The sequence below is a fragment of the Solanum dulcamara genome, chromosome 8 (genome assembly GCF_947179165.1).
Source record: "Solanum dulcamara chromosome 8, daSolDulc1.2, whole genome shotgun sequence".
In the NCBI taxonomy this organism is placed as follows: domain Eukaryota; kingdom Viridiplantae; phylum Streptophyta; class Magnoliopsida; order Solanales; family Solanaceae; genus Solanum; species Solanum dulcamara.
In genome coordinates, this window is record NC_077244.1 from 66792058 (window position 1) to 66806486 (window position 14429).

The 14429-nt window shown below is 35.0% G+C and overlaps 1 protein-coding gene across 1 annotated transcript; it reads left to right on the forward strand.

Annotated features, from left to right (window-relative positions):
• The first annotated feature begins 11491 nt into the window (after positions 1-11491).
• Positions 11492-12537, forward strand: LOC129900576 (mitogen-activated protein kinase kinase kinase 20-like). The gene has a single exon (XM_055975578.1). The coding sequence runs from the start codon at positions 11499-11501 to the stop codon at positions 12489-12491; it is 993 nt and encodes a 330-aa protein (XP_055831553.1). The 5' UTR covers positions 11492-11498; the 3' UTR covers positions 12492-12537.
• The last annotated feature ends 1892 nt before the right edge of the window (positions 12538-14429 follow it).

Below are 14429 nucleotides of genomic sequence, written 5' to 3' on the forward strand. Positions count from 1 at the left end.
TGGGTTGGTGGGCTGTTGACATATTAATTCTCCCCCTTCAGCTTTATTCCAACACAGCTACTATCTGAAAGTTATTCCAACTGTCTCTGCACAATTCTAAATTTTCTTGAGTGATCACCTTTGTCAACATGTTTGCTAGATTCTCCTTCGTATGGATCTTCACTAGTTTCAATAGTTGTTGATCCATTACCTCGCGTATTCAGTGATAGCGAATGTCGATATGCTTTGTTCGAGAATGATACATTGAGTTTTTGCTTAAATCAATAGCACTTTGACTATCACAATATATCTTATACTCTATTTGATTCATCCCTAGTTCTTGGAGAAATTGCTTTAACCACAATATTTCTTTACCAGCTTCCGCTGCAGCAATATACTCTACTTCAGTTGTGGATAGTGCAACACAATTTTGCAATCTTGACTTCCATGACACAGCTCCCTTTGTAAAAGTATAAAGATATACTGAAGTTGATTTTCTACCATCAGAATCTCTGGCCATATCTGAATCTATATAGCCTTCTAAGACTGGATCAGCTCCCCCAAAGGACAATCTTAATTTTGAAGTACCTTTAAGATACTCGAGAATTCACTTAACTGTCTCTCAATGTTTCTTTCCAGGGTTAGAAAGGAAACGACTCAGCATACCTACCACATGTGCGATATCTGGCCTCATACAAACCATGACATACATCAAACTTCCAACTGCTGAAGAATATGGAATTGTAGACATCTCCTCAAGGCACGAACTCTTGATCAACTTGAAGTGATTTGCCAAATGGACACCTACCGGTTTGACATTACTCATATTGAACTGTTTAATCACCCGTTCAATATAATTTTCTTGAGATAGCCATAACTTCTTGTTTCTCCTATCTTGAGTTATTTGCAATCCCAAATTTTACTAAGCTGCACCTAAATCTTTAATTTCAAAGGACTTGGGGAGTTCTTTCTTCAACTATCTGATTTTTGTTGAATTTTGTCCGACAATCAACATGTCGTCCACATAAAGTAGAAGTACAACAAAATTGCCATCTAAAAATCTCAGAATGTAAACACACTGATCTGCACCAGTCCTTTTATATCCTTGACTTACCATGAATGAGTCAAACTTCTTGTACCACTGCTTCGATGCTTGCTTCAGTACATATAAGCTTTTCGTAAACTTATAAACAAGGTTTTCTTTTTCTGAAACCTCAAAACCTTCCGGCTGCTCCATATATATTTCTTAATTTAGATCACCATGAAAAAATACTGTCTTGACCTCCATTTGTTCAAGCTCCAAATTCAAATTGTCTACCAATCCAAGAATGATACGGATTGAAGTCAATTTTACAATTAGTGAAAATATTTCATCAAAGTCAATTCCCTTTTTCGGTAGGAATCCTTTGAATCCTAACTGGGCTTTGTGATTCACTTCCTTTCTGCTGCCATCTTTCTTGAGCTTGAATACCCATTTTCTCTTCAGTGCCTTCTTTCCTTGTAGAAGTTTCAAAATCTCATAAATGTTGTTTTTCTGTAAAGAGTTCGTCTCTTTGGTTATTGCTTGTAGCCATTTTTCTTTATTCTTATGAGATATAGATTTATGGAAACTCTCTGTTCTCTATCTTTAGTAAGCAGAATATACTCAGATTCTGAGTATCGAGTTGATGGAATCTGACTTAGTTCAGATTGACAAAATTATAGATTATTGGCTTTAAGAGGTGTACCATCATCATTCCCTGGTGATGGTTCTGTAGCTTCTGGAGGGGTTTGTGCCTCCCCCTACCGAACATCCTCTTGTTCTTCTTCTGGTACTATTTCATGCTTCCCCATGCTATTTGTGGTAAACTGCAATGGTAGTGGATCTAGACCAACTTTCTAGGCACTGAAATTTCTTTCATGAGACATTGAGGGCTTTTCAATGTCTTCTATTGTTTTGTTTTCGTTGAATACAACATCCCTACTTCTGATCACCGTCTTATGTATTAGATCCTATAATCTGTATCAAAATTCTTCATCTCTATAGCCTATGAATATACATGGTATAGTTCTACCATCAAGCTTCTTCCTGAGCTTTTTAGATACATGTGCATGTGCTAAACAATTAAATACCCTTAAGTGAGAATATGAGGGGTTCTTACCAGACATAATTTTTTTGGAACCTCAAAATTCAATGGAGCTAATGGTGACCAGTTGATTAGGTAGCAGGTGGCGCGAACAGCTTCTCTCTAGAGTAACTTAGGCATTTTTTCCATACTGATCATACTTCATACTCTTTTCATGATTGTCTGGTTCATTCTCTCATCTACTCCATTGTGTTGTAGGGTGTGTGGGACCGTCTTCTTATGTCGAATCTCTTATCTCTTACAATAGGAATCGAACTCCTTGGAAGTATACTCGCCTTCATTATCTGAGCGAATACATTTTAATTTCTTTCCCATTTCACGCTCTATCATGGCATGAAATATCTTGAAATAGACAAAAGCCTAGTCCTTTGTGTTTAAGAAGTACACCCATACCTTTCGAGAAGCATCATCAATGAAAGTCAGAAAATACCTATTACCACCAAGTGATTTCTCCTCCATGAGACCACAAATATTAGAGTGTACCAGACTGAATAACTCTGATCTTCTGGTTGAAGAAAATGTAAATGAGACTCTGTGTTGCTTTCCGAATAAGCAATGATTACAAGGGTCTAAAACATCATTCTTGTCCATTCTGATAAGCTGTTTTTTCATTAGAATTGATATCCTTTTTTCACTCATATGACCGAGTCTCTGGTGCCACAGGTTTTGAGACGCTTCTTTTTTATAACATTGAGGCTTCTGAGCATACCTTCACATGAGTTTTATATAGGTTGTCACAAATATGTCCTCGACGAGAACCATAAATCCTTTTAAAAATTTCCATGTGCCTTTTCTAAAATGTCTTTCATAGCCTTTTTGTCAAGAAATATACATGATATTAGGTTTAGCCGAAGATCTGGCACATGATAGACATCCTTCAATATCATTGTACTCTCGACATTTGTTTGTATTTTGATATCACCAATTCCAACTATCTCACAAGAAGAAGTGTTCCGCATCTTCACTGCTCCAAAGTCTCCTGTTTTGTATGTTGTGCAAAAATCTTTTTGGGATGTGGTGTGGTATGATGTTGCATTATCTACCACCCATTAGTTGTCTTCTTGACTTGAGACATGAAGGCATGTCTCTTCTTGGATGGAACAAATGGCTACCTCTCTATGGATAGTAATTAATGTATCGCCATCCTTCTCCTCCAACTGCCTCTTCTCCTTCTGCAATTTTCTGCAGTTCTTCTTTAAATGGCCCTTTATTCCAAAATGATAGCACTCATATGATGGTTTCCTACCATTTATGTGGATTTTCCCCTACTCTTACTTCTGCCTCTCGTGTTACCTTGGCTTCTTCCAAGTTGTCTCCATCTTTCTGTAATAAGGGTATGCAACTCACCATGATCGATGTCCTTTCTTCTGGCTTCTTCATTAAATAAGGCATATTTGATCATAGACATGGTCAGATTTCCACTAGGAGCTGAATTACTGAGAGAGACTACCAACGTCTCTCAGCTATCAAAAAGATAACTAAGAAGTAGTAGGGCTTGCATCTCATCCCCGAGCTGCATGTCAACAAAAAATAATTGATTTATCAAGCTCTGAAACTCACTGGTATGCTCGGCAACTGAAGTTCCATGCTTTAACTTTAAATTTACCAAACACCTCATCAACGGGGCTTTGTTTTGAGCGGTCTTGGCTTGATACATCCCTTTTAACTTCTCCAGAGGGCATACGCGTCTGTTTCTTGTGCAATATAATGAAAAATTCTATCGTCAATCCATTGTCGAATTTGACCAATAGTTTTTTTGTTTAATATTTTTCACTCTACTTCTTTGGTGGAATCGGGGTTCTTTCCCCTTTTTTTATCGATCATACAAATATTTATATCTGAGGAGATCTTTCATTTGAGGTCTCCAGAATGTGTAATTTGTGACAATAAGCTTTATCATAGCTCCAGATGATGATGGCTCCTCCATTATATCTTAAAAATGACTTGGTCAAAATTTTAGAGCAGAATCTCACCAAACGGAACTCACCAACGCATTCATAATGGGGAAATATAGTAGGATTGACTCTTCTTAGGTAAAAATTGGGCCTCCAATTTTTTTTAAATTTACACCAAACTATAAGGGTTAAATTGAAAATATATTAAACTTTTGGGGTAGAATTATAATTTCAGTAATTCTAGGGGTTATTTCATAAATTTTAGAAAAATTATGATGACTGGATGCTGATGTGGCACTGACTAGGCGTGATGTGGTGTCTGCGTGGTAGGGTGACTGAGCGCTGATGTGGCAGATATTGTTCACCTTCTTCTTCCTTTCGATAGAAAATCAAAAACAGAGCAAACTTTAAACGGCCATAATTTCTTCGTTTTAGCTTCGTTTTTGTTACAACCCGTATTTTTCGCATTTGGACATATTAGGGATAATGGTAACAAGTCAAGGGCAAGGTTATGTTTGATCTTGTTGGATACAAAATTCTTATTACTAAATTTTGGATGTGGAAATACTAGAAAAGGTTAAAGAAAAAATTAGAAAATTTGGAAATTAGTTTTGTGAGCTACTAAATAAGACTTATAGTTTTTGAGCTCAAAAAAAAGATAATAATAATAAGAGGAGTTGAGGCCCAAAGCAAAGGATGGCCCAAGCCTATGAAAGTTAATTCTAGGTAATAAATTAATTAAGAGGGTCCATCATCTATATATCTTCTATCTACTAGAAGCTTCAAGACTTAAGTCGTCAAAGCTAAAGAGAGAGTGAGAGCAAAAAGGCCTTTTGGCCGAACTTAAGGAAAAAAAAGGATTTTCCAAGCTCTTCAACTTTGATCCAAAAATCTCGTCTTTCTCGAATTCTTGCTAAGTTCAAGCTTCTATTCAATGTGGTATAATTGGGTAAGCGAGAAAACTACGATTGTGATAAGTCGAAAATTGAAGAAAAGGTAAGAATTTTATCTTTTTATGTTATGGAAGAAGTCTATGTGTTGTAGCTAGTAGAATTAAGTGAAAATCATGTAATTGTGATGTATGTGGGTGTGTGACCATGTGGGTGTGCAAGTGGGTGAGTGTGTCCATGTGGTGTGATGGTTGGGAGAGGAGGAATTGAACTTTATTTAGCTTGTTAGTTGTGTCGTTATGACGGTTATGGTGTAACTAAAAGTTGAACGATTCGAGACGGCCTTGAAATTGGTTACAAGTTGTCCTATTTAGTTTATTCTTGTATAACATAAAGGGATAACTTTTGCCTATGATTTTTTCTACTAAAGAATAATGTCCTAATCGTCCCCTTATGTTCTAATACCCATTTTGGGACTGTAAATATAATTTCAGAAATGCTTGATATATATGTTGCATTAGTTTCTCACTACTCCGCTCGTGCATATTACTATGACTTCATTCGCCGGAACCCGGGCCGGCTTTGCAATTATGCGCCCTATAATGTATTCGGCAGTATGATGTGTTACTGGCCCAAGACCTCGCCATAGGACCGGGTATTGTTTATGGTGTTATGATGTGATATGACATACGATATGTTATGATGATATGACATGTTGTGATGATATGATATATTCGGGGTTTGTACGGAGATTTGAAACCTTCCGGAGTATGATGTGTTGTGGTACCAGTGTCAGGGTGGTGACCACGTTCCCGAGCCTTATGCATGATTATTATTTGCATTATGTACATATGTTTTCAATACAGATTTTGATGTCCTGGTTTGGTATGTCCTCCTTGTATCTTTCTTTTCAGTTATGATCTATACTCTTTATGTTTGTGCTTTACATACTCAGTACAAAGTTCGTACTGACCCCCTTTATTCGGGGGCTGCATTTATGCCCGCAGGTACAGATGTTCAGGATCCATCAGCGTAGGCTACACACCTTCTGCTACTACAGAGTGCTCCTTTGACTCGGAGCCGCACTTCGGTATACGACTTACCTATGTACATACTCTTGTATATCTGACCACGTGGGTACGGCGGGGCCCTGTCCCGTCATATGCTTCCATTATATTTTGATAGAGGCCTGTAGACATCAGTGTGGGTCATGGGTCGTGTATGTTCGTCTGTGTATGACATGTGTCTTAATGCGATCCCTTTTGTTATAACGGCCAAAATGGCCCATATGTTTGTATATATGCCTATGTATGGCGATGCGTGTTCCGTCGCCCCTTTTGGTTTGATATGTTATTTTCTGCGAGCGCGACCGCATAAAAATAATAATTGTCTTCGGTTATAATTAAATACGATGATTTAGTATGTAAGATCATTTAGGTGTCCAAATAGAGCGTCAGTCGCGACCCATGGGGCTGGGTCGTGACAGTTTTGCATATGGAAAGTTGCATTGAATTCGTATTGACGCAAGGAATCTAATGAAGTGATCGAAACACACCGACGATCACGTGTTCGAAGAAACACAGCTCCGGCTTGAAATTTTCGTGTTTTGATATCTATCGATGAACACAAAATCGAAGGCTCAGATACCACTTTTTGTGATTTTCTGATCACTATGAAGAATATTTAGAAGGAAAAACAACTCTATTACAGAGAATTTACACCAAGAATTTCTCTCTACAAAAAGACTCACCAAATACTCTCTTCTTCTCACAATCTCTTCCTGGATTGTATTTTTGTGTGTTAATTTGCAAGTGAAATATAAGGCTCTATTTATAACTTTAAAAATGTGGTTGGTGACTAAATTTTTCATTCAACAATGGAGGCTTCAAGGATGGTGGCTGATGGCTTCAACAATGGTGTACAACTTCTAGAATAGGTAGGTGGACTGCTAAACATATCTTTGCGGGCTGATTTTTTTTCCGAGTCCAACCAACTTAAATCTCTTCTAAGCAATCCCAAAATTCATATATAAACTTCTCTCAATATTTCGAGTGTTTTGATATATTATCCATTCGAAGCGAATTACATTTGCGGCAAGTCGATTTTTAAAGTCGAGCTTTGATGGCGGTAAGAAGAAGATCATTAATGGCAAATTAAAGTGTCGAAGGGAAAATTACGATAAGAATCCCATATTTGGACCATTTTGGGTTAATAATTATCACTGAATGGCCATTTTGATTAATTTTTCTGTAATTTAAAGCACAGAACTCCGTATCTTAATAAGTGTTAAGAATTCTAAGACAAAAATTAAAATTTCATGCCTAGTCTTATAGCTAACATATTGTCACGACCCAAAATGGGCCATGAGTGACACCCACACTTAACCTCCTAGGTGGGAGAATCAACGATACAAACTCCAATTTATAAATATAAAAATAATGCAAAAGCTCAAATAAATACGTTTTTCCCAAAATCTGAAAGTCATCACATGAAGGATATCTAAATTCTAAAACTAAGTCTGAAAATATCAACACTAGAATAAACAATTAACATAGTGTGTCCGAAAACTAAGGACACTATGCCATGACAAGAGATTCCATCGCCAACTAGAAGGATAGCTCACCCTGCAATCCGATGAACTGGAGACTGACTAGAGCTGAGGTCGAGTCGAAGCCGATGGAAGACTCGGTGCACTCCACAAATAAAAGAAAGAAAGATACAAGTAGGGCTCATTACAGGACAATATGTACTGAGTAGGTATCATCGGCCGACTCAAAATAGGAATCAATATGCAATAAGTAATAGCGGGAAATCAACCGTAACACTTAACGTGTGACAACCAACAAGATCAAGATCAAGTGACAACACAATGAATAATTTCATAACAAATCAACAATAGCAAGATCACACAGGAGGACTCATGCCTCCACATCACACTCTTTTGGAAAATGAGTTGTTGGAGATTGGATAGCATTAAGTCATTTTAAGTTGTTCTCCTTTTATATTACCATGACGGAATGTGACACCCGATTCAATAATATCGTGTCGGAACATGACATTCGATCCAAATATATCGTGTCGGAACGTGACACCCGATTCAAATATATCGTGTCGGAACGTGACACCCGATCCAAATATACCGTGTCAAAACGTGACACCCGATCCAGATATAATTACTTTATCATTCTTTATTATTACATTCCACTTCATTAATAATATTCTATCAAGGCTTCTATATTCAAGGCATCATTTTTGATAGGGCAAGTTCAAGATTATGGATTTCATGGCCTCGGGATTTCAGACCAATCACAACAATATATAAACCATCCAAACCACAACAATTAAATACGTAGTAAACTTCACACATTACTCAATGAATATCAATCACTATTAAGAGTCTATCTATGATATAGAATAAAAACCATAACCTACCTCAACCAAAGAACCGAAGTCAAGCAAACTAATTCTCAAATGCTCTTCCTTTCTTCCACGCCTTTAGACGTTTCCAATCTATCAAGTATGCATAATTCGTAAGTAACGAGTTCGTAGACACCCGTATTACTATACTTCTAGTCTAAATACCAAAAATCCTAGAGCACGAATCTATAATCACGTTCCTAATGCTGATGTCATTAATTTGTCAAGTCTCCTATTTCTTAATTTCAAGTCTAGGGTTAAGTCTCAATTCTTCCAAATAACATAACTCTAATGATTTTCGTATAATATCATACCTTAATAATTAAATATAGACCAACATGTAAAAACCAACTTAATTACGAAGAACTTTCGAATTCACTAACAGATTATTGAAACCCTTACATATTATCAACCTACTGTTTCTGACTAAGAACTAATTCCTTAAACTTAATTTATAGAAGTAAACCCAGTACAAGGTATACTAATTCTAGCAGGACCTTAAAGAAATTTGAAACAACAAACCGAAACTGAATTGGAGCAAGATGCCAAATTAACTTTTTGCCCATTTTCTCAATCTTGAAACCCATGTGCAGTACTTTTCAATTCCATTTTCCTTCAATCTGTTCACAGCATAACAACCACTATATACATATATATTTTATTATTATTTTCTCCACTCTTTCACTATACAACCTATCAATAATACCTTCAATTCATATATAAGAACATATATATATTGATTCTTACTAGAATGCGGCGTGCCAGTGCAGGTAAACTTTTCTTCCTTTTTCTTTTCTCGTTTCAGTTGTAGCAGCTCACAAAGAAAAATATAATCCTAATTTACTTTAATTTAATAAATATGAGATAAGTGGTATAGGGTATTAATTAAATTAACACTTTAACCCATAAATTTAAATTAAATATCTAAAGTTACCCCTCAATTAAATAACCTTAGTTATCAATTAGTCCAAAATACCCATTAAAAATTTACGGGGTGAGTCTTTCATGAAATAAAAAGCCCTAGTATTCAAAACGACCTAAAGGGTCGTTACACATATGTATATAGTATACTTCTCGTTTCAGTCCATTATAATTAATTTTTTGAACCTTTATTTCAATGTTTAAAATAAATTCATTGTTCAATGTTCAATAGAATTGTTGAAAATTTCTTTTATTTTTGTCCTTCATTTACGTTTTCTAGGTGATAAGTTCGAGAGAGTTAATTGCTCATATTTATAAATTTACTTCGAATTAATTGTATTTTCAAAAATAATTTTGAGAATAACTGAAGCGCAAAAATGGAAAGTGATGTTCAATTTATGTCGTAAATTATTCTTCTTAATTTCCTCACAAATTTAGTTAATATGGATTGAAGGAAGTAATATTTAATTTTGCTAGGATATTAAAGTCTATCAACATCATGTAATTTCTCATTTAAATAACTTATTGTAAAGTATTTAATGGTCTAATAATGTTTATTGCAATGTACATTCATTTTAAGTATATAAAATATTATAGGTTCGTTTTAGAATTTAAGGATAAAATGGTTGTTCAGTATTTGATAAGCAAATTCGTCTTTCCACTTTTATTAGAATACTAATTTAGTGTACGTGCTTTGCACGTGTATATCGTATCAATTAATAAAAATAATTGTATGATTTTCTTTTATTTATCACAAGTTTTTGAATTTAAACAAATATAAATTTATTTTGAGAATTCCATTTTACATATCCTCTAATACTGTATTTATAAGCATAGTCGTATATTCATACCATGTTTGCTATATAAATGAAAAAATTGCTACATGCAGAAATCAAAACAACCAATCTATAAACCAAAGAGATTCAGTCTCTCTTGCATAATTTTGGGAGTTCTATTGATGATTTTTGCACCAATTGGCGCCTTAAGATCCATCATCTTAAAAGCAAAGTCCTTTGAATTTTTCAATTAGGGAAGATGTAATTTGTTTCTTGGATTGAAGTTTGTTTTGTCCTAAATTAATGAATTCTTAGCAACGAAAAAAAAAGAAGGAAATGAAGGAGAATAAGGGAAGGTGCCAAGTAGCTGTTTGCACATAACTAATGAAAGGAATAAGACGTCAGAAAAGGAATGCCGAAAGTGATCAAATAAGAACTAAAGAGACATACCTTCGATCTGCCATTTCAATAGACTTACCATAAACACTTACGCTTCATCTTGCTTCTTAATGACATTCCGACATTGCTAATAACATAATCTTGTTAATTTTTCTATGACAAATCTAATAAAAAATTGGTGTTCAACCATTGTTGAACCTTGAAAATTCAGAGTTTGAAAATTGAGTCTTTAGAAATAATGTTTTGAGTAGTATTGTTGCAAAAAATCAGTTACATATTGAGTAGTCTAAATATGAAATTTTGACTGATTTGGTGTACTTTCTGAGGTGTTTTTGGATGAATCTCATGCTGGAATTCAAGAAAGAAGATGAAAGCAGATTTTCATATAATAATGTATAAGATTGTATATTATTATATATGAGATATATAAATACCTCTTATAATTTTGTATAATATTGTAGATTGAGTGTAAAATATTGTATATCAAATTTTTAAATATTTTTGTAATATATATATATATATATATATATATATATGATTTCTTTTTTATATTATTACATGTCAGACGTATATTATTATACATCGGATTGTGTTTTGGGGCTAAAGATTAGTACTGTAAATTTTGAGCTATATTTTTACAATGTAAAGTAGCTAATTGTATATTTCTGAAAATTTTCCATACTCCTTTTAACTGATATATTTTTCTAATCCAAGTACATTTTTATATTAAAGTTGGTATTCATTCTAATATAGAGCCTCAATTTATATTTATCCAATAAATAAAATTCCAAAAGACGATTTGGAATTCAAGTTATTCAAGTAAATGACTTGGAATTCAAGTTATCACAATTTATATAAGTGCAGTGCTGGTTAATTTATGGTAACTATTTTTAAATTTTTTATAGAGCTTTAAATTTGCATATAGGAGTATTAAAAGTAAATAAGGAAACCTTTAATAAAATTTGTCCTACTTGTACTATGAAAGGGAAACCAAAAAAATTAGGAAACAAATTTCCTATATATATTACACTCACAAAAACACGCTCTAAAATCATTCAAAAGAAAGAAAGAAAAACAATCTGAAAGTATTTTGTAATGGCAGAAAACCAAGAAGAAGGGGGCAAAATCATATGGAAGAGGGGTAGAACATTAGGGAAGGGAGGATTTGCTTTTGTTTCATTGGCTTCTACTGAGCCTCATTCTGATGCTGATCCTCTCATTCCATCTTTAATTGCTGTGAAATCTTGCATCTTCAGTCGCTCTCACTCTCTTCAAGAAGAAACCGAATTCCTAAGAATGTGTGAAGATTGTCCTCAAGTTATTCCATGTTACGGAGTTAAAGTCACCCAAGAAGATGACATACTTCTTTACAACTTGCTTCTTGAATATGCCTCCGCTGGAAGTCTAGCTGATCGTCTTTTGAATAATCATGATGAACTAGGCTTGCCTGAATTTCAAGTTCGAAAACACACCAAGAATGTACTTTTAGGCCTCAGTTTCATTCACGGAAAAGGGATCATTCATTGCGACATAAAGCCTCACAACATTCTTCTTACGTCTGATGATGATGATGATGATACGGAGGAGGTGGCAAAGATCGCGGATTTTGGGCTTTCCCTAACTTTGGAACAGAGCTGTACGCAGAAGCAGGGGCTCAGAGGAACTAAAAGGTACATGGCACCTGAATCCCTACTTAACCAGGAGTACGGTCCAAAAGCTGATATTTGGGCTCTTGGATGCATGGTTTACGAGCTGATCACTGGGACACCCCTATGGGAATCATCCAATTCAGATCCAAAGTTTGATGATGTGTTGCACCGGATTAAGTATGAGGAACCAAATTTGGAGAATGACAAACTGTCTACAGATGCAAAAGATTTCTTGAGAAATTGTCTGGTGAAGAATCCAAACACGCGGTGGACTGCAGACATGCTCTTGAATCACTCTTTTCTGAAATCAGCCGAAAATGTTCAGCCTGCAAAGAAGAGGAAGTGGCAACGTGGTTACATGTCCAGTTTACGCAGGACACACCAAAAGAGAGCATTCAGGACACAGCCACACATTCGTGATTTGGTTATACAACATTGATGCAGAGTCTGAATATAGAACAATTGACACTGTATTATAGTTTATGCTTATAATTCATTTACACGAAGACAACTTGCTGTATGTAATTTTTGGCCATCATTGATGAGTGGCATCATTTTTTATATATAATACATGCCTCAATAAAAAGATTGGGGAATTCTATTCTATTTCGTTGTTTAATGTTCAATACTAGTCCAATTTCAAAATTCAAACTCTGTTACAGGATTAATCAATGTTGTTTCTGCTTCTCATAGTTGTCCTTTTGGTGATGTCTTGTACAATCAAGATGTTCCTTTGTACAGTTAAAATCTTGTTTGGTCTGTCCTAAATTATACTGTTACCATCTTTAGATTGAGTGGTTTCCTGGAATGATTTAATCTTTGTAACTTCATTTATTTTGGTATCTATGTTGTTGATCATTCTATGGTTCTGGAATTCATGGAAGATAGTCATGCATGCTATCTTGGATGAAAATCTGAATCTGGTAATAAGATTTAGTTTGTCTGCGGAACATCATGTGCCATTGTCTGTCACCAATGACCACCACCTTCTTTTTCACCAGTAACCATTTGGATATAAGATTTTTTCAATAACTTTTTTTTTTTGAAGCCCTAGATAGCCCACAGCCGCTACAACCTCTGCAACAGGCTTGACTCAAAAGGCATTCAAGGGGAATGTCATCCGTGTGGATAACCGCCCTTCAAACCAACTGAGCCGTCCCGAAGGACCTTTTCAATAACTTATATATACACAAATACAGTGTTTGAGCAAAACACAAGTCTACACAATTACACAAAGCTTTCTTTTTCTGTGCATTTATCAGATTCTTTGTTTTTACTTCAGTCCTTGTTTGAATTTACAAAGTATCTCATGAGACAATGGGAATCAAAATTACTCCCCTTATCCACGCTAATAGAATCTTAAGGAGGTCTACAACAGCTAGAAGTATTTCAAAAGGTCATTGAGTAGTATATGCTGAAGAGAGACATAGGAACGATTCGTGGTACCAATAGCATACTTGAGCCAGCGTTTAATTCAAGACTTGTTAACTCAAGCTGAGGAAGAATTTGACTTTGATCATCCGATGGGCGGTCTTACAACTTTCATTGACACCGATTCCTACTCGAGATTTTCTGCACATGAAGTTTTGTAAACTATATGATTAGAAGAAATGAGAAAGAGTCGGTTTGTGCAGAGGACATCTCATTGTATGGTTCGGAACCACAAGAACCTTGGAGAGAATTCCCCTCCATGTCCATTTAATTTTATTAGTATTTGTAATTCAGATTAATTACTCTTGATTCATATTTGGCTAGACAGTACCCTTTATATATATGTTCTTTTAAAATGCCTTGTTGCTGAACTAGTAATTAAGCACTTGTATGCATAAATGCACCAGTGTGAAGGAAACTAGTTCATCCAAGAGAGTGTCATTTAGCAAAGAGAATGGTGCACTTCTTCCATTTGTTGTGCACAATAACAACTAACTAATGCAGAATAATATACTAGGAGAAGTAGTGTTTTTGGATCGTGAGTGATTGTTATATTATTAGTTGCACATCTGAAATATTTCAAGTAGTGTGACCTGATTTGAAATCAAGACTGATTTGACGTTAAAATTTTATTTTGACTTTGAACTAACAATTTAAATTTTCTTAACATTTGTATAAGACAAAAATAGACAAGACATATTGGAAAATTAAACATGCAATAGTTAAGAAAATAAGTACACCACCCCAAAAGAGTGAGACCGTACCAAAATACAAGCACCGGAAGGAAGAGAACGGATAACGTCACCCGTTATAAATTCACATTGGAGACATCACTAGATGTTATGCCTTTGTCTTTGACATGACGCTAGAAATGTAAAAAATTACATATTGTGAGAATGGTACTTCTTCTATTTCATATTAACCGAAATCTAGAGTTTTTTTTATT

Excerpts from the sequence above, each read along its gene's own strand:
- LOC129900576 (XM_055975578.1), top strand. The coding sequence starts at position 11,499 with ATGGCAGAAAACCAAGAAGAAGGGGGCAAAATCATATGGAAGAGGGGT.